This window comes from Barbus barbus (assembly GCF_936440315.1).
Source record: "Barbus barbus genome assembly, chromosome: 8".
Lineage (NCBI taxonomy): Eukaryota > Metazoa > Chordata > Actinopteri > Cypriniformes > Cyprinidae > Barbus > Barbus barbus.
The window spans coordinates 22,360,737-22,381,953 of NC_136736.1; the positions used below are offsets into that span (position 1 = coordinate 22,360,737).

Genomic DNA, 21,217 nt, shown 5'->3' on the forward strand with positions numbered 1-21,217 from the left:
CCAAACCAGCAGGTTTTAATCAGAAATATGTAACTCTTTGGGGCGGTTTCCCGGGCAGGGTTTAAATTAAGCCAGGAGTAGGTTTAATATAGAATAGTTAATCATGGTTTAAGAAATGGCTTTTTGAAACAGATTACTAACTCCTGGACTATGGAGTCCTGAACTAAAATAAACTAGATTAATTTAAAATCAACTGTGCTAATCTGAATTAGCACGACAGAGGTTGCCTGTAAAACATGGAGCGAAGCAAGAAAAGCTTAAAAACAGCAGTGGAAAAAAGACTGCAATAAAACAACAAAAACACTTTACTGAACAAGCAAAAACCTTTTTTAAAGTAGGCAAAGTAAACTGCACACATTGGATTGGATTCAATTCAATAAAAGAAAAGGAATGCCTAGAAATATCTTTGCAATGACTTCTTGCATAGATTCTTGCAATCAGCTGTTGTTATCAGTTTTGCAACATTTTTATTATGATTTATAATATCCATAAAGCAGCTGTTTTAGAGAGAGAGAGAGTCAAAATCAGAATTATACTGGCACCCTAAGAAAATACGATCAAAGGTTTTGAAAATAAATCTGCATTGTTTATCCTTTTGATCTTTCAAAAAAAGTAAAGAAAAATCCATTTAAAACTCATAAAAATCGAACTTTTCAACAAAATCACATCATTTTTTTCGAATAAATTATAAGTAAAATTTCTGAAGATCTATATTCTCATTCATATATTTTTTTTTAACACACCAGGGTGGCTAGGAACATTAAATTATCCAGCCATGACTTCCTGTTTCACAGGAATATAAATATGAAGGAACACAAAGGCCACAATCCCTTTATCATCCAACACAATGAGAAAAAAACTAAACAAAATAAAGAATATAGTTCTGATGTGCAGCAACAGATTGTTGACCTTCACAAACTATGAAGTCAAGAAAATAGCACAAAATAGAAAGTCAATAAATCAAAGTAGCTAAAGCATTGAACATTTATATTTTCACCATTAGGACAATAATTAAGGAGTTCCAATCAACAGGAAATGTTACAAATCTGCCTACAGTATATTGTCCGTGTCTATATTGTCTAAATGCAACGTGAGGAAAATAGTTTATGGCCAAAGACTCCAAGGATCACAGCTGGATAATTGCAGTCTTCTAGAGTCTTCTAGGGTCAGAAAGCCTTATAATCGGCCATGGTTGAATCTTCTAACAGAACAATGATCCAAAGGGACCATCAAAATCAACACAAAAATGGGTCACTGAGCACAAAAAGGTTCTGCCATGGTCGTCCCAGTTCTCTGACCTGAACCCTATAGAAAACTGAAGAGGAGAGAGTTTATCATGGAGCGGGGAATCTGAAGGATCTGGAGAGATTCTGTATGAAGGTGTTGGTCTCTGATCTCTTGTCAGGTGTTCTCCAAACTCATCAGGCATTATAGGTGAGATTCATAGCTGTCAAATTGGCAAATGGAGGTTGAAAAAAGTATTGAATAAAAGGGTGTCATTACTGTGGCTAATTGATATTAGAGAAAAACAAATCTGTCATAATGAGATTTCCCATCCCTTCAATTTTACTTCAATGAAATAATAGGTTTTTGTGATTTTTTTTTTTTTTAATGAAAGATCAAAATGATTAACAATGCAGATTTATTTTCACAGGCTTCTTTGTTTATACAAAGGGTGCCAATAATATCTATCTGTCTGTCTGTCTGTCTGTCTGTCTATCTATCTATCTATCTATCTATCTATCTATCTATCTATCTATCTATCTATCTATCTATCTATCTATCTATCTATCTATCTATCTATCTATCTATCTATCTATCTATCTATCTATCTGTAATAAATTCGTTTTGTCCGTCATGTCTTGCTGAACGCTGACTGGCTGTTGCTAAGAGGTTGCTAAGAGAGATCAAGACGCGTCGGAGTGAAGCACCCTGGGAAGTGTAACGTTTTCGACATACAAAAATGAAGGCACGTATGTTTTTACATATATAAACTATTTAATGTCCCATTGTATTTCAAGGGGAATGTCGCTGTTTGAAGTGCACATGTGCTTTCTCAAAGACGAATTAGTTAGTATGTTTTTAGGAGCATCATGAATAGCGTTAGCACGATGGCTAGTTAGCTCAACAGCAGTTCATGTCTTTTAGCAGAGAAAATAAAAGCGTGTAAATAATATTTATAAACTGGGAAATATTGATTAACTTGGTCATATTTGTGTGTCTCCTTATATACAAAATGTTGACCTAAAGGGATGGACTGTTTTTACTTTATCTTTTTTTTTTTTTATAGTAAAGTTATATCGTTTTGTAGTCATTTTATCCTGATATTGTATGACTTCAATTTATCAGCGAGTTGTATTGATTTGAAACGAGTTTTGTCTCTTTTCAGCGTGTTTTCACGCTGTCAGAAAAGTCCTGGTCTGGATCATGTTTGCAATACAAATGGCAGAAAACAGTAGGAAACTATCTTGCAGTTGCAGGGTGAGTACCTGCACTTTCTTAGTTTAGCCATTAAGTGTAAATCTTTTTAGGCAACGCAAGTTAAAAGTTATGTATGTCATATTTTATTGATCCACAGCCCTGACAATTTAGTAAAAATCTTTGATCGGCATGGACAGAAGGTTAATGAGTTGAATCTGCCAGGGTAAGTGAGCATTCATCTATGATCTGAGACTATAATTGAGAGAGAAAGATTTTATGTGATTTTGTTTTTGCATAACGAACATAAAGAACAAGAATATTGCTGGACCGATATTCTCTTTCTGTTATTGCTCATACTTTCATGTTTTTTTCATTTATTTTATTATTATTATTATTGCAGGATTTGCATATCTCTTGACTGGGATAAAGATGGCGATATCTTGGCTGTGATTGCTGAAAAATCCAGTTCCATTTACTTGTGGGATGCAAATGTTAACAAAACCTCACAGCTGGACAGTGGCATGAGGTGAGTGATGTGATGAGGGAACGAGTTATTGAGAATAAACTCCTTGAATTGGATTGTTTTTTAAATATCTTTGGGTTATTTTAATTTATTTCAGAGATCATATGTCCTTTCTGCTCTGGTCTAAAACTGGGCCACTATTGGCTGTTGGCACATCTAAAGGAAACCTGCTCATCTACAACCAGCAAACCTCACGCAAGATTCCTGTTCTGGGTAAAATTAAGCAATTTAAAACACACACACACACACACACACACACACACACAGAATTAAGAGAGAAAATTGATATATTTTCTATTTAATTTGTATTTATTTTTTTAACTTTCAGTTAACAAGTTATATTTATAATGTGCTTCACATATATTTTGGGCAGACACAAAAAAATGATTTGCTCTATGGAATAAACTCTTCAAATACTGGGGTTTTGGTAATCCTCATAAAATATACTTTTCTCTTTAATTTCCTCTTTATTTTATTATATATTCTGGGTTAAATTCAATAATTAAAAAAAAAAAAAAAAAGTATAAAATACTGTGAATAGTTTACACATCATACATGTGTAAGTAAGTTTAGTTTGTGTGTAGGTAAGCACACAAAGAAAATCACATGTGGCTGTTGGAGCTCTCAGAACCTCCTGGCACTGGGCAGTGAAGACCGCAGCATAACAATCAGCAACCACGAGGGAGACACCATTCGACAGGTACATGAGGCTCTGTCAGAACAAGATCCTTTATATTGTATTTGCTGATGCAGACATATAAATAGCATAATTCGACATGCTGTTTAGCACTCCTTTTCTCTCCTTCAGACCTCCGTGAGAGCAGATCCTGCCGATGTTCAGTTCTCAGTGATGAAAACAGATGAGCGATCATCTCCAGGAGAAAGCACTGTAGGTTAACATTCTCATCTTACTTCATTTTTAAACTTTTACTCACTTATATAGGTAGAGGTCAACGTAAGAGTGAAATCTTATATTCCAATAATATTTTTGCACAATTTCTTGCATTGTTACATCAGCAATTTTACAGTAATACATTAATCAAATATAAAATCTAGTTAAAAGTAAGAAAAAAATATGAAATATATTCATCATCATTATTATTTATTGCATTGTAATAGACAGAATATGGGATGATGCAGTGAATTACTTATTTTTCTTTTTAACTTTATAGATGCAAATAAAAATAAGATTTCAAAACAAATTAATTCTGAGTCTGGCATCACTGTATAAACAGTGACAACTAACATTGTTACAACACTAACATTTCCAATTTGTAATTTTGAAAGGATTAGCTGCATTTGAAGCCTATGTAAAACCTGTGAATACACATCAGTTGAATTTGATTTCCAACCAGCTAGTTTCAACATTGTTTGCCAACCATATCCATCTCACCTCGGCTTCATGTTGTGCTTAAAAGCATCCCTTGATAACAGCTTGGGCCACTTACTCCAGCTCTGCTCTTTCACATTGTTTCATGAGAATGCAAATATATCTACAGGATGACTAAATGATCTTTAACTTGCAGGTTAGTGTGGTTTTAGGAAAGAAGACCCTGTTTCTGTTTAATCTAAATGACCCAGATAACCCTATAGAACTGGCCTTTCAGCAGCGTTACGGCAACATCATCTCCTACCGCTGGTACAAACACACAAACACACACACACACACACACACACACACACACACAGAGATGTACTTATACGTATGTGGTAGTAACATTTTTAGCATGTATGTCACTGCCCTGCTCTTTAACCATTGTGCATAAACAAGATGTTTAACCACAGTTTGAAGGACTGTTTGTTCAGTGAACTGGTAACTTTAAGTTTGGATAAAAACGATGTGATAAACTTCCTGGTTGCCATGCAATTTTAGCTAATAATAATAATAATATTAGGGATGCACGATTAATCGCATGTGATTGTAATGTGTGTCTCGTCAGTAAAGCCGGTTCTGTGATTAGTAGTAAATGTCCATCACCTGCTTTCAAATGCTACGCAATATTCATAATCGAATGCGATTCATCTTCGATTATGAATGCGATATTGCATAGCTTGTCAGTGAACTACAGCTCTGTGTAGTAAATGGCACTCCGTTTGAAAGCAGGTGATGGTCATTTACTACTAATCACAGAACCAGCTTTACTGACGAGACACGCATGACAATCACATGCGATTAATCGTGCTAAATAATGTTATATCTCGAATGTACATTTCTTATAATTAAGTTATAACACTTAAAAATACAAAGAGAAGAAAATCACTAATTTCAGTGTGTTTTTTTATATATTACATATTTTCCTTTCTCTCTCTAGGTATGGGGATGGCTATATCATGATTGGATTTTCACATGGCTACTTTGTAGTCATTTCCACACATATCCGTGAGATTGGCCAAGAGTTGTTTCAAGCCCACAATCATAAAGACAGCCTGACTAGCATCGCCATCTCTCAGTCTCTAAACAAGGCTGCGTCCTGTGGGGACAACTGGTAAGTGTTCATTAGTATGCATGTGTCATTACAATAGATGTTTGCATGCTGCCATATGCCACATTACCCGGTGGGCAGATTGACTTGTTGGCCAGTTGTCAAAACCAATTTACATGTACAGAGCCATAAGGCTGGGCAGTATATCAAATTTGTATGGTATATCAATATATTTTTTGTAAACAATATGGAATGAGGAAAGACCATTTATATCGACATACAGTAATTTGATACGAGCTCATCTGAAAAATAGAGGTAGACACACAGTGAGCTGCTCCAGTGAAAGTGCATAATCCAATTTGCCATAAACATGAGACATGCTTTATATTAAGGGCTGTAGTTTAAAGAGGTTACCCTGTCAAATTCTCTGACAGATACTGTACATGTGCTGACAGATAGGCTACTTGCACTGTTTAATGTGTTTTAGATGTGGTGTTTTCCTCAGTGCATTTCACAGGTATATTCTCCATTTGTAAATGTTAGAAAGTCATGGAAATATTTTCATTTTGCTGTCAGGATAAGCTTTGTTCAGCTTCACAGACTTCAGTGAGCGAGTGCACCATACATACATTTTGCTTAAATATTTGTAGTTGGATAATAAATGTGCCTTTATATATTATAAGTGTATTTTTATGATAGCACTAACTGTAATGTGACTGTAATGGGGTAATCTAAATAGCCTAATAAAAAACTGTTTTATTTTTTTCCGTTTAGTTTCATTTCTAGATTGTTTTTAGATTGTAATGTTAGAATGTTATGTGATTTTTAACCCTAGATTTGAACATAATATATTCAATAGTGCACATGGTTACATTCATTGCATTTGCATAGCCTTAAATATGAACATTGTTTCATTGGACAATAACAAATACAATTTTTTTAATTATTATTTTAATCCAAATAGAAAAAAATAGAAAATACTGAGATACTGTATATTGCAATTCAGCCAAATAATAAAGAGAACTTTAGGCCATAATGCACAGCCCTACAAAATCATTATATATTGATTTAAAGGATTAAAAGTTATATCATCCTCAGGCCTGCTTATTATAGTTACAACTCGCCTTCAGCTCTCAGACACACATTCCACCTTTTTCTCTGCCAATCATGATAGTTTTATCCACCACTCATTAAAAATGATTTTTTCATCTTGTGTTTTAAGATAACACTATTATATCTCTCTGTCAGTATTAAGATACATGACTTGACTGATCTGAAGGAAATGTATGCTATAGTCACTCTGGATGAGGAGACCAAAGGTAAAAAATATTTTTTGCTGCACTGTATTTGTGTGAAAAGCATTAGTTCTTAGTTCTGTATGTGTGTTTCTCAGGCCTTGATCAGATGTGTTGGACTGATGATGGGCAGCTGTTAGCTGTATCTTCTCAGCAGGGAACTTTGCATGTCTTCCTCACCAAGCTGCCCATATTGGGAGACAGCAGTGGCACTAGAATCGCCTTTCTTACATCCCTGTTGGAGGTTACGGTTGCCAACCAGGTGGAAGGGGTAAGGAGCTGACACATTACACATTACATAAAAAACAAACCATATCAGGAGGTTCTTTTAAGCTGGACCATTATGCAAACGTTTAGCAACCACGCAGAACACATTAGAAATCATCTAGCGAGACCTTCAGAAAGACTCCCTCCCACAACACCTTTCTATTGTTTGTGTGTTTTTACCAGAATGTTTTTCATAGAAATTGTAATAATAGAATTTGATGTATTTTCTCTCTTCTAAGGAGTCCCCTATTGCTTTTGCAGTGGAGGTAGAGCCTAGTTTCATAGCTGTGGGACCATATCATGTTGCTGTGGGCATGAATAACAGAGCGTGGTTTTATGCATTAGGAGACAGTGGTAAGTGAAAAACAATATGAATTCATGTTAGGGGATAAAAAAAGGAATATTCTGACTTGTAGTATTAACTTTCTGTACTTAAAGGGAAAGTTCACCCAAAAATGAAAACTCTGTCATCATTTACTCCCCCTTATGTAGTTCCAAACCCATAAGACTTTGGTTAATCATCAAAGTAATCTTCCAATTAAGTTTAAAAAAAAAAAAAACAGAAAGGTTTCTGTCCCTTAACTGAAAGTCCAGGTAACCAAACTTGGAAGGTCCAAAAAAGTTATACAGGTGTCATAAGACGAATCCATGTGAATAGAGTGGTTTAATCCAATTCTTGTGAAGCGATATGATTGCTTCATATGATGAACATATTTTATTTAGCCATTTATTTACATTTAAAGAACAATTGATACACAAACATATAACACTTCACGCACGGTAAAAAGGGAAGTTCAAGCGTGTGTGCTTGATGCACAAGAAAATAACCAATGAGGTTTGTTCTAGCATGTGACAAGCTGTTATATGGTGTTTACCAAATGTGATGCCCTCTATGTATGTGTGTTTATATGTGAATAAAAAACTTTATTACTTTGTTTTGATTTTTGGACTTTCAATGGAGGGACAGAAAGCTGTCAGGTTTAAAAAACCTGAAAGGCTCATGGGTATTTGGAACATCATGATATAAATGAGTAAATGATAAAAGTATATTCATTTTTGGGTGAACTAACCATTTAAGTGTGCATGTGTGTGTTTTAGGTGTGGAGCGTGTAAAAGACACTGAGTATTTAGGGACAGTGGCCAGTATGTGTCTGAACTGTGACTATGCTGCTGCCTTGTTTGAGGGGAAGATCCAGCTGCATGTGGTAAGAAACCAATCATGTGTAAAATAATAATAATATGACTCGGCTTTTTGTACTTTTTGTTTTAATTTGTGTGTGTGTGTGTTTATATGAAAGATTGATGGAGATGAGCAGGTTGTTCAGGAGGACAGACAGACAAAACTGTTTCCAGAACCCGATCAGAAATACCGCATCCTCAGTCATGCTCTCACCTCTGAGTTTCTGTATTATGGGACGGACGTGAGTATTTCATCTATACATCTTTTTTTCACTTGTCTCATTTTATTAAATTGATAGTTATGGTCCTGGATGCTGATTGGTTTGTGTTAAAATATACTGTATAAAACACATGCATCACCTAATTCTGTACTACACAGTATGCAAAAACTATTACATCAAATGAGTAATATGTCCAAACATGCAGCATTCATTAAAAAATTAGATGAAAGATACCCAGATGGCCTTCTGCTGAGATTCAGATTCTGCGCATCACATGGCCATCACATCATTAACTGGCGAGGAACAGCGACACAGCTTTACATCATAGTTCACATGCCAATGCCAGCATAGTGGATAGTATTAGTTTAAAATGATTAAAATATTAAAACAATCTAACTTAATTTAAATACGATGCTATACGATATAAAAAAGTGTAGTCAAGATGTAAACTGAAATCACACAGTATTTCCTGTTCCCCCTCAATAACTATAGTTTTACATTTACATTTACATTTATTCATTTAGCTGACGCTTTTATCCAAAGCGACTTACAATTGCTATATATGTCAGAGGTCGCACGCCTCTGGAGCAACTAGGGGTTAAGTGTCTTGCTCAGGGACACATTGGTGTTTCACAGTGGATTCGAACCCGGGTCTCTCACACCAAAGGCATGTGTCTTATCCACTGCGCCATCCGTTTTTTGAAGAACCTACAGTTCTTGAAACTTCTGGAAAACCAACATTAATTGTGGTTAATTAATTTACCTATATTGACACTCCCAGGTTTTTGTTAATAACATATAATAGTCCTGTTATTTATATATGGTGAATAGAGTATATCTTCTAGCAAAGGATGCTTATTAAAATAACATTTTAATAAAAGTTTGTCATTTCATAGTTTTATAAAAGCAATAAGATACTAAAGTGTGAGTAATGTGAGTCTTTTAGTGTGACTGTTCATGATATAACATGGCTTTATGTACCTTATTACCTACATTTGTAGCATTCTTTGTGTTTTTCTCTTTCTGTAGACCGGCTTGATTCAGTGTTTTTATTTTGAAGACTGGCAGAGTGTGAATGAGTATCGCCATACAGTGGGTGTACGCAAAGTCTTTCCAGACCCCAATGGAACGCGTCTCGTTTTTATTGATGAAAAAAGTGACGGCTTCCTATACTGTCCGGTACATACATACAAACAAACACATTTCCGCTCTTAGAAGGATTGTTCACCGAACAATGAATTACACTCACATTGTTCCTAACATGTGTGACTTTAATTTTCAGATATATTGATAAGATATTTTAAACAATGTTGGTAACCAAACAGTTTTGGTGACCAAGTTTTTACTTTTGGATGGACTATCTTTTTAATGACCAGTAGTAAAAATATGACATACATGAGAGATTCATTTTAAACTTTAAACCAAGTGAAGTCTGTATTTCCTACAGGTGAACGAGTCGGTGTTTGAGATCCCAGACTTCTCTCCTGCCATTAAAGGGGTATTGTGGGAAAACTGGATCAGCAATAAGGGTGTGTTTGTAGCATATGAGGAGGACAAAGTCTACACATATGCCTTCCACAAAGACACCATACAGGGTAAAGCTAATGTCTGTTAGACATTCTTTTAACGGTTTTAAGAAAGCATGAACAGTGCCTTGGAGAGATAAGCCTCAAATTGTCAAACTACGAGAATATCCACAGTAATGTCACGTGCATGTGAAAAATGGTATTAAAATATTATATTTATTGCAAGAAACAGAAAATCACATGCTAGAAAGTAAACATACACAGCCAGCAGAAAATCAGTTTGCGGTTGTGATGCTTATACATGTTTTGTTTAGTACAGTGGAAGAATGCAGATGCTCCAGAACTTTGGATAAACATATTCACCTATGTTTAAAAATGGAATTGGTTCTAAACTAATTTTCAAATTCCATTCCTAATCATCAGTGCCCTGTGCAAGACATTTTGTTTTATTTGGGCATTGAAACAGACTTTACTGGTACATTTAGTTTATTTGTGTTATTTTTGTATGTCTAGGCTCTAAAGTGATTCTAGTTGGTGCCACCAAGTTGCCATTTTCCCATAAGCCCTTGCTGTTGCATAATGGGGAGCTGACATGTCAGACCCAGAGTGGGAAGATTAATAGTGTGGTTTTGAACACACATTCATTCCTCAACAACCCACACAGTGACACCAGTAAAGACAAACACCAGCCGTTACTGCAACAGGCCATTATGCTGAAAAGGTATTTTCATACTACGTTAGTTTGATTTGGTAGTTTATTGTGGTGGCTTAACTAAATTAAGCCAAATAATACAAACTTAAATGCTTCTAAAAGCATGGTTGTTCGATGCATAAGGTATCAGTGATCACATCTGATTTCACTTCAGCATTTCAGATTTCTTCAGCAACATTCATTACAGTATGTGTGTGTGTGTGTGTGTAGGTTTTCTGATGCGTGGAATATCTGTAAAGCTCTGAACAGAACCGAGGCATGGGGTGAGCTGGGAAGGGCATGTCTGCATCACATGGAGGTGGAACTGGCCATCAGAGTATACCGCATGATGGGAAATGTCGGCATGGTCATGTCCCTAGAGGATATCAAGGTATGACAACATGTCACTAGTTCTTGCCTCAAGAGGCAGCATTTTAAAGCTGGTATAAAATGGAAATTCACCATACCTGTTTTCTAAGTGCATGTTACTGATCTTATTGTGAATAATTAATCCATGCATATGTTTCATTTAAAAAAAAAAATATTTTCAATCAAAATGTCATGAAATGACAGATTTCTCTCTGGTGAAGTATACCAGACTACTCCAGTTATTTTGTCAGCATAAACCTTGCCCCTTTTTTACAATCAACTGCAAGCTTGCATTAAAATCTGCATCCATCAAATCCATTCTTAGATAAATAATTTTACCTGGATTGTCGAGTCTTCTGTGTGTTTCACATAAGGAGCACTTTTACATGATTTACAGCAAGGGTGCCCAGTAGGTCGAATGCTGGCAATGCTGGTAGATCGCGCTTTAGGTCAGTGGTTCTCAAAAGTGGTTCTTTATATGCATTTTATTATTTATTTATTTTTCACTTGGTAGATCTTGGTGAGTTTCTCATTTGAAAAGTAGATCCCCACACAAAAAAGTGTGGGCACCCCTGATGTACTGAATAGCAAGGAGTCGCTTATAAAAATCTATTTCAATTAGTATGCTGCCATAGTAGGCAGCAGCATATAGACCTTTTTCACTTTTCCAGAGTTCTCAGAAACTGAAGTCGTCATAGTTGGGTAAACATCTATAGTTGTGAACAAACCGCAACAGATATGATTTTTTGCATTCCAGTTTGCTCAATACAAAAGACAAAATCCATGATAGCTTTTCTATGACTTTGCATAAGAGGAAATGAATATAGAGAGATTGATTTCATTGGTCAAAGAAGGATGCTTTTCACAAATTTGCCATTACAATTTCAGCCATTGCATTAGAAACACTCACATGGCAGCGTTAACTATTTTTCTGTAATTTATTGCCAAGGTAATGCAACATAAAATATAGTGTTAGAATAAAAAAATACAATGCCAGTAATTGTGGAACCATGCTCTCAGTCTAAGAAAAGTCTCAATTTAGGTAGTAAGCAGCAAAGCAGCTCACTAAGTTTTGAAACAAAGCAATTTTTTGTCTGGAGTGCAAGAGAACTGAACTCTGTTACACAATGAAGTGCTTTCCTTAACTGTGTTTGTAGGGAATAGAAGATCAGAATTTGCTGGCTGGTCATTTGGCCATGTTCTGCAATGACTACAACAGAGCCCAAGACTTGTATCTGACTTCTTCGTATCCTATGGCAGCCCTGGAGGTAAAATAGACACACACACACATTCATGAAAGTGTACATGTATGCATCTATACTTCCCAAGTCACTTTGACTACTGTAACAGTTGAGCTATTGTATGTGTAGATGAGAAGGGACCTACAGCATTGGGACAGTGCGTTACAGCTGGCTAAAAGACTGGACCCTGATGAGATCCCATTTATTTCTAAAGAATATGCCATACAGCTGGAATTTGTGTAAGTTAGCTTACATTACATTAGTTAATTACATCTGTTTTGGAGACATTACATGCTTACTGTACCTGACTGTAAGTTGCATGGACTTGTTTTCTGTGCTGAATATGTCTGATTGTGTTATCACTGATGATGTAATGTAATTTGTTGTGTTGCCCTCTAGTGGAGATTATACGAATGCACTGGCTCACTATGAGAAAGGCATAACTGGAAACAACAAGGTGAGTGTCTACCTGTTTGTAAAATGATGATCAACAACTTTAAAGGGAATTCTCATCCAAAAATGAAAATGAAATGAAAAAGTTATTATGATGGTCACAGCAGTTTCAGTGGAGGCCAGAATCTGATTCCACCAGAGAGGATCAGAGAGGGTGAAAGTTTTGTGCCTCATTGTGATGGAACAAGGCATCACTCATTCAGTGACCATCGCTGGCGGGAGATCCTGACGTGTGTGTGTTTGTAGTTCCAGGATCATGATGAGAGCTGTCTGGCAGGAGTGGCTCGTATGTCTATTCGTATGGGTGACATTCGTAGAGGAGCCAACCAGGCCATCAAACACCCCAGCAGAGCTCTGAAGAAAGACTGTGGAGCCATTCTGGAAAGCATGAAGGTTTGTGTGTGTGTGTGTGTGTGTGTTTGTTTATGTGTGTTCATTGAAATACAAATCACTTTCATTTACCTCTGTTAGACAGTAGTATACTGTGATTCAGAATTTCTTGTTGGCTGAATGATTTTGTGTGCAGCAATATTCAGAAGCGGCTCAACTGTATGAAAAAGGCCAGTACTATGACAAAGCTGCCTCCGTCTACATACGCTGCAAAAACTGGTAATACAACTTCACAGCAGTAATTAACAGTGTACATCACAAATTTGAGTGTTGTGCAGTGGAAGCAAATTTGTGATTTGTAGCTAATTTGTTACTAATGTTGCTGTCTAAACACAGGGCAAAGGTGGGTGAGCTCCTGCCCCATGTGACCTCCCCAAAGATTCACCTGCAGTATGCTAAGGCAAAGGAGATGGATGGCAAGTATGTACCAAATGCAGTACAGTCCCTTTAAGAAAACACACTCCAATAATCTGAGGACTCAATTACAGAGTCTTTCCGTAATTGAATGATTATTTCCATAAGTTCCTTATTTTTGTAAATATAATTTAGCAATTTTTTTTTTATATAATTTAGTGAAGTGATACAGCACAGTGTGTTGCACTAGGAAAAAAATATTTTCAGCAAACAATTTTTCTGATTGACTGAAAATCTGGCTTGTGATGTATAGAGTATTTTTTATCTCCATTTAATAAGTAGTCTTTTTCTCTCTAAATGTTTTAGCTTCTGAAAGTTGACTGTTTATTGAGGAAAATGTGTCTCCTTGTGTTATGTACACTATTGTAAAACCATGTTCAACCACATGCCACTTTACAAATGTTGTGTATATGTATAGATATAAAGAGGCAGCAATGGCCTATGAAAGTGCACGAGACTGGGACAATGTAATTCGAATCCTACTGGAGCATCTTAACAACCCTGAGGAGGCTGTACGCATCGTACGAGAAACTCAGTCCATCGAAGGAGCCAAAATGGTGGCCAGGTGAGTAAAGAGAGAAACTTTAAAAATCTGTGTGCCAAGAAAACTGAATTATAACATTTCCCTTTTTTCGCCAACCAGCAAAAATGAGTTTTTTCCAGATTATCAGGGTTAAGCACCTGTCTTTAATTCAAGTTCTTAGCTCATCTTGATGTTCTGTTGTGTGATAAATGTTCGGTGTCTGCACAGGTTTTTCCTGCGTTTGAGTGATTACGGCTCAGCGATCCAGTTCCTGGTTTTGTCGCGTTGCAGTGATGAAGCTTTTCAGCTGGCCCAGCAGCATGGGCAGATGGCGGTCTATGCTGACATCATCGGTGATCTCTCTGATCATCTCACACTTGAGTCATTCCTACCATGCAGAGTGTATTTCTAAAAATATAGCAAACCCTGTTATAAGAATACTTCCTTCAATTACTGCATAAAACCACAGTGCTGCATATAGGAATGACCTACTTCATTTAACTACACAGCACCATTTATAAGGCTTATTCAACAAAATTCTACTTGAGTTTCAGGTTCAGAGGCTACAATAGAGGACTATCAGAGCATAGCACTGTATTTTGAGGGAGAGAAGAATCATCTTCAGGCTGGGAAGTTCTTTCAGAAGTGTGGACAGTACAGCAGGGTACGAGAATTGTGTGTGCTGTTAGTGTAGATTCCTTTCTGTCTTTCCTTCCCATGCCTGAGTGCACTTCCTCTCGTCTTTTAAGCTCTCACTATTCGTCACACTTGGTTGCTCTTCCCTCTTTGCTCATTATCTCCAATGGGATTCTTTGCTCAACTGACTGTGCTAATTGCATCAGTCATTAAATGCTTATTGATGTATTTGTATCTGTCTGTCCACACACAGGCGCTGAAGCACTTTTTGAAATGTCCTAGCTCTGATGACAGTTTGGCCATAGAGATGGCCATTGAGACAGTGAGTACAGCTGGGGAGCTGCTATTTCACTCTTTACTACACTACAATTCACATAATTTATCAGAACAGGAGATGTGCAATTGTTATACTGTATATGTTTTTAAAAATTAGTGCCGGTTGATATTGGAAGGGATCTTTCAAATGATTGGGACATTTTAGCTCAAAGTATGTCAGTATTCTCTCTAAATGTTCCACTGGAAGACCAAAATTCAAATCAAGACTGTGAGATGTAGAAAAGAATAGTATTATAACCCAGAAATCAATTATATCACCAGATCCATTCTGATTCCCATCTCTATTTAATGGTTTAAAAAGACCAGAAATAAACATCATGCATACTAGAAAACATACTGCACATGTTGCTTGATGCCTGAATTCACTTGTACCATTTTTCCTTTCTTTTTAATTTTTACTTTTGATTAGTTATAGTGTGGCCAAATAATTATAATTAATTCTCTGTTGATGCCTTAATCAGAAAAAAGGTGTTTGGCAAGAATTATGGTGATTATTTCTAGTTGGAAGCAGCTATTGCTTTTTGTTATGTTGATGTTGATGGTGATGATGATGATGATTTTATTACTGTCTGATTAACCAGGTCGGGGAAGCCAAGGACGAAGCTCTAACCAATCAGCTTATTGATTACCTGATGGGGGAAAGTGACGGAATGCCAAAGGTATTGAAAACTTAACACAGATCTTAATAGAGCTGAAAATGAAAGATAAACTGTATCATATGGAATTAAATGAATAAATAAATTAAATTAAAATAAAATAAATTGTATTAATTTGTTCATTTTAGATGGATTAAAAATATTTATTTAGCAAGATTCAATTATTAAAAATGACATTAAAGGCTTCTACATTGTTATATAATTTATTTTTTTTCAAGTAAATGCTGTTTTTGTGAACTGTTTATTAAAATAATCCTGAAAAAAATGTATCATGGTTTCTACAAACAAACTATTAAGCAGCACAACTGTGGAGTGAAATGTTTCTTAAGCACCAAATCAGCATATTTAGGATCATGTGACATTGAAGATTGCAGCAATGGCTGCTTAAAATTCAGCATCATAAGAATATATGTAATAATATGTAAAAGTATTACTGTTTGTACTGTAGTTTTGTTCAAGTAAATATAGCAATGGTGAGGAAAACTTTTAAAAATATTTTTAAAATCTTACTGACCCAAAACTTTGAACAGTAGTGCAACTTGCTGCATTTGTATAGACCACACAAAATATTAATATACGTAGTTGTGCTGCTATAACTGAACACAGCATCTGAATTAGGAGTCCATGAATGCTTATTTCTTGTTTGTTCCATGACCCTGCTGGGTTCATCACCACTTATTGCTTGAGGACTTTTACTGGATAGGATTCTTTTAATATTTGATTAAATTAGACACAAGAGGATTATCTAGTGGCTCCAGGCTACTGTAACATTGACTTTACTTTATCATTTATTATCAGGTTTTGTTTTGTTGTAAATGTGTGTGTCCTCTTTAGAAAATCTGGTCATTGAACCCTTTAAGTGTCTGCATTTAAAACAAGCATCTATTGATATTTGCAATTATGTGCTGTAAATGTTGTTGCACTCATTATCTGATTGGTTCCTTTTGTCCGTACACTCATCATCTCTCACTCATCCTCTCTCTCTTGCGTGTCACTGCATGTGTGTAGTCTCTTGCCGTGAGTAGCTCATTGCATCTGCTGATATTTCTGTTTGTGGTGACCCAGCAGAAGGCACTTCTGTGTGTGTGTGTGTCAGTGTGCAATGTGAAATTGTGTTTGTGTTTCAATTCCTCTGCTTTATTACTTAAAATTTTGACTCTGTGTGTTTTCAGTTTTGTAGTTATTTGAACTGTTTAGTTTGGAAAATAGTTTGATTCAGAGCAAATCATTTGTATAGGGTGGTTTACCTTATTTGGTTGCATCATATATATATATATATATATATATATATATATATATAGTATATAGCATCAGAAGTGTGTTATCAAAAAAAGTGTTTTGACTAGGTAATGTTTGTTGGGTCTGCTCTTTCCTAGGATGCAAAATATCTGTTCCGGTTGTACATGGCTCTCAAGCAGTACAGAGAGGCAGCAAGAACTGCTATTATTATTGCCAGAGAGGAGCAATCTGCAGGTCTGATTTCAGTGTTTTTGGCTATCCATGTAGTGTAGGTCTATGGAGTGAGTTTACTAAACAGATTGTCATTCACTGTTATTGTGTTCAGTGTAAATTTTTGGGAGCATGTTGCGCCAATGCAGACTCAAAGTGTGAAAATAAGAAGATAAAACATTCTTAGGGAATTCCTAGCCTGTGTTCGTGTCTGTATTATGTGTTGTAGGAAACTACAGGAATGCCCATGATGTTTTGTTCAGCATGTACGCTGAGCTTCAGACACAGCACATTAAGATCCCAGCAGAGATGGCCACAAACCTGATGATCCTGCACAGCTACATACTAGTGAAGGTGGGAAACACATGTCTGCTCATGCACTGTCACATTCTCACATATATTATTTGCAGAAAAATAGAAAAAATATTATGATGAAAATGAATGAATGTTTTTGCATTTTATTACAAAATTTCAAACCAAGTGTCATATTACTACTGTTCAAAGGTTTGTTGTTGGTCAGTTTTTTTTAAAACCTCAAACGAAAAAAAGAATGATGACTTGAAGGATCATGATGTGATACTTAAGTAATGGAGTAACTGGGACTGAAATATCAGCTTTACCATCACAGGAAGAAATAATGTTTTAAACATATAAAAAGAGAAAAGTTATTTTAAATTGTAATAAGTATTCGACAATGTTACTGTTTTACTGTGTTTTTATCAAATAAATGCAGTTTTGATGAGTACAAGAGATTTTCAAAAACATTTTCAAAATCTTCCCGACTCCAAACGTCTGAACGGTAGTATATATAATTTATTTCAGTTATAAATTATAACATATTGTTAAGATAAAAGTATTATGATACCTTCTGGATGTCAAATATTAATACACCTGTGGTTACTCTGCAAAGACACGTGTGAACGCGAGGGGAAGCTTACTTCACAAAAAATCACCTAGATACCGGTTGGTTGTTCATCACTTGATTTGATGTTTTGTATCTGATATTGTAAACATACATTTTAAGTGTGGTTTAAGTGACCAAAAAATGTTCAAATTCTTTTTGCGGCACCAGTTTTTTTTATTTATTTTTCATATTTATGTAATGAAGAAAACCAAATAAACAAACATGAATGTTCATATTCTACAGAAATCTGTGGAGCTTTCTTCTCAGTTTGTCCAGTGATTTGATGTGCATGTACTCATAAGATATTCACTGTTCTGTAAAGTTTTAGATGTTTATTTTTTTATTCTTTTTTCAGATCCATGTTAAAAGAGGAGATCATTTAAAGGGGGCACGAATGCTTATCCGTGTGTCCAACAACATCAGCAAATTCCCATCGCGTGAGCCTCTTTTGTACACCTACCCACACACACACACACACACACAGTGCATACTTCAGTACTGTTATGGCTGTCACTAGACATTTTCTTATCTAGAGGAGATGACAATCTCTGCGTCTATATCACTGGTTTAACAGTCAATAATAGATCACTTGGATCTCTTGTGCCCTTTAAGCTAATTATATAATGACCCTGACATCATTGAAACACTTTAAGAGTTGTACGACAGTGATGAATAATGAGATGTTTCCACACAAAAGCAGTTTATTCAGTGTATTGAAGCATCTCCTTCATAGTCTTTGTGGTCTCCCTGAGCATTAAGCCTTTTTTAACTAACTTTGGAGGCGCTGGAGCCACCTTTAATGTGGCATAAAGCAGTGTGTGTGTGTGTTTATGGCCTACAGACATTGTCCCCATCCTCACATCAGCGGTTATTGAATGTCATCGTGCTGGACTAAGGAACTCTGCCTTCAGTTTTGCCTCTATGCTGATGAGACCAGAGTATCGTAACAAGATTGATCTCAAATACAAGAAGAAGATTGAGGCCATGGTCCGGTAAGACACATAATAAGAATTAAATGCTCCAATTAATAGCGTCATCTATTTGCACACACTGTTTTGTTTTAGCACAATGCTATTTCAGTGCATTTAGGTTCTGTTTAAACCAGTAGTTTTTGACCTTTTTGTCCCCCATTGTCCATAGCAATATTCGCAATTTTTATCGCAATTGTGAGTTTTACATCTCCCAATTCTGACTTTTTTCTTTAGATTGAGATATAAACTTGCAATTGCATGTTATAAAGTCAGAACTGCGTTTATATCTGGATCAACTAAATATATCAGGATCAATTAAATGCTGGATTTTCAAAAGTATGTGAAAAATGTAAAGTTCATGGCATAGAATCTTTAAAATATGTCCAAGAGTTTTACACACCAGTCTGTTATTGTGGTGATATTTCCACGCCCATAAACATGACGCGGCACAAAATGAAACGTGATTGGTTGCTCTACCTGTCAAACAAATAGCCTCTTGGCCATTCAAAGCGGCCAAGACCTTCTCAGACCTTCTGCCATCAGTCTACTGGCTACTCGAGACTAGCGAGATACAAACTCAGGAAAAAAAGTCAGAATTGCAAGTTTGTATCACACAATTCTGAGGGAAAATAATTTTGAATTGCGATATTTAAACTTGAAATTGTGAGAAAAAAGTCAGAATTGTGAGATAAAAAGTCGCAATTAACTTTTATATTTTTTATTCAGTGGCGAAAACAGGCTTTCATTCAAATCACCCCTCTTTCCACTTTTTTCTTCTTTTTTTCTCAAAATTCAGTTTCAGTTCCAAAACCTGGTGCTTCAAAGAATTCAATATATATTTTAGCTTATTTTAATTTTATATTTTAGTCAACACATGTCCCTCTTGTGGGCCTTGACCCCCTTGTTTAGAACCACAGGTTCAAACTGGATTGCAGATGGTTAGTAAACAAAATTGTACAAAAGCAGCACAAATGTTTTAAATTGAATTTGCTCCTATTGCCGTGACCCTTTCTGTTTTGCATCAGTCGTCCAGATACTTCTGAGGTGGAGGAGGAGAGCTCACCCTGTCCCTACTGCGGCTTCAGCCTGCCTGACTGTGAGCTGCTCTGTCCTGGCTGCAAAAACAATCTGCCCTATTGTATCGCCACAGTGAGTACAGACAACTTAATCTACTGCATCACTGCACTGCCTGAACACAAGCAGATTTTGCTCAGAGGGAGCGACCTACAGCTTCAGTTCCACAGTAAACGTCACAGAGAACTGCCAGAAACCCAGGCCCTATTTTAGCTTCCTCTCTAGGTGCTATATATATTTCATTCTTGACTTGCCTGTGACTGTAATGAGAGGAATGACAATAAACTTGACGTGACCTTTTGGTGTGTATATGCAGGCACACACAGTTACACAGTTTGTCTGATAGATGTGTGTGTCATTATTTTCAGGGTTGTCACTTGGTCAAGGAGGATTGGTGTGTCTGCCCACACTGTGATTTCCCTGCTCTCTATTCACAGTTCACCCAGTAAGTCTCATCCATCCATGGTCCATCTATCTATCCACCTATCTAGTCACCCATCCATCCATTGATTTTCTGTATCTGTATGTGTTTGTTTCAGGCTCTTAGAGACCGAGTTGGTTTGCCCTATGTGCTCTGAGACTTTAAATGTTAGTGAGGTGAAAAAAGTTTCAGACTGTTCCAGATATCTGCAGCAGGACCAACTGGAGCGCTGAGATCCAGAGAGCAAGAAAAGAGACATGAAAGGGTAAATGCCTTCTTTCATGAAGAAAGAAAGCCATTTCCCTTTATGTATTTCTTATTTATTTTACATAATTTCGACAGCTCTTTCTTTTTACATTAAATGTCAGAAATTACACTTTCTAACACTTATTTTTGCATAATAAAATAAAATTTTTGATTAAAAATGTTTTAATATTTAATACTTGTCCTTAATATTTTAATGTAGTAATTGTTGTGTCCTTTAGTTGTGTATATTTACACAACTGTAATTTATTGAAAAAGGCACAGCCTCCCATATTTTATTGCTTACTGAAATGGAAATTCAGTGTTAAATACTTGTTGTTTTGTGATTTATTTTTGTGGGCAAAACTAAAATGTATGATTTGTGTAGCTGTGCCCCTTATGTTTCCTGTTTACAGAATTTTGAGAAGTCAGGACTGATATTCTTTTATTGAAAATACAAAAATATTTTTCTTATTTATTTATCAATATTGTAAGAATTTGCAATCATGGTATATTAATCTTAAAATACAGAATAAAAAAGAAAATATGTGAGTTTTTTTTGTACATTGTAAATGTTTATAGATGTCTGTA

At 35.8% G+C, this 21,217-nt stretch overlaps 1 protein-coding gene across 1 annotated transcript; it reads left to right on the plus strand.

Annotated features, from left to right (window-relative positions):
• The first annotated feature begins 1,903 nt into the window (after nucleotides 1–1,903).
• On the plus strand, nucleotides 1,904–21,187 carry LOC306873492 (WD repeat-containing protein 19-like). Its single transcript, XM_079422823.1, has 36 exons — nucleotides 1,904–1,969; nucleotides 2,390–2,481; nucleotides 2,579–2,644; nucleotides 2,822–2,947; nucleotides 3,042–3,157; nucleotides 3,529–3,644; nucleotides 3,753–3,833; nucleotides 4,471–4,583; nucleotides 5,257–5,430; nucleotides 6,616–6,686; nucleotides 6,761–6,933; nucleotides 7,169–7,283; nucleotides 8,028–8,134; nucleotides 8,228–8,350; nucleotides 9,359–9,508; nucleotides 9,777–9,924; nucleotides 10,369–10,576; nucleotides 10,778–10,937; nucleotides 12,073–12,183; nucleotides 12,286–12,395; nucleotides 12,556–12,613; nucleotides 12,856–13,002; nucleotides 13,136–13,218; nucleotides 13,336–13,419; nucleotides 13,832–13,978; nucleotides 14,165–14,289; nucleotides 14,491–14,600; nucleotides 14,826–14,894; nucleotides 15,490–15,567; nucleotides 16,941–17,037; nucleotides 17,243–17,367; nucleotides 18,273–18,354; nucleotides 18,759–18,909; nucleotides 19,914–20,037; nucleotides 20,331–20,407; nucleotides 20,502–21,187. The coding sequence occupies exons 1-36, from the start codon at nucleotides 1,964–1,966 to the stop codon at nucleotides 20,614–20,616; spliced, it is 4,038 nt and encodes a 1,345-aa protein (XP_079278949.1). The 5' UTR covers nucleotides 1,904–1,963; the 3' UTR covers nucleotides 20,617–21,187.
• Nucleotides 21,188–21,217: the final 30 nt, after the last annotated feature.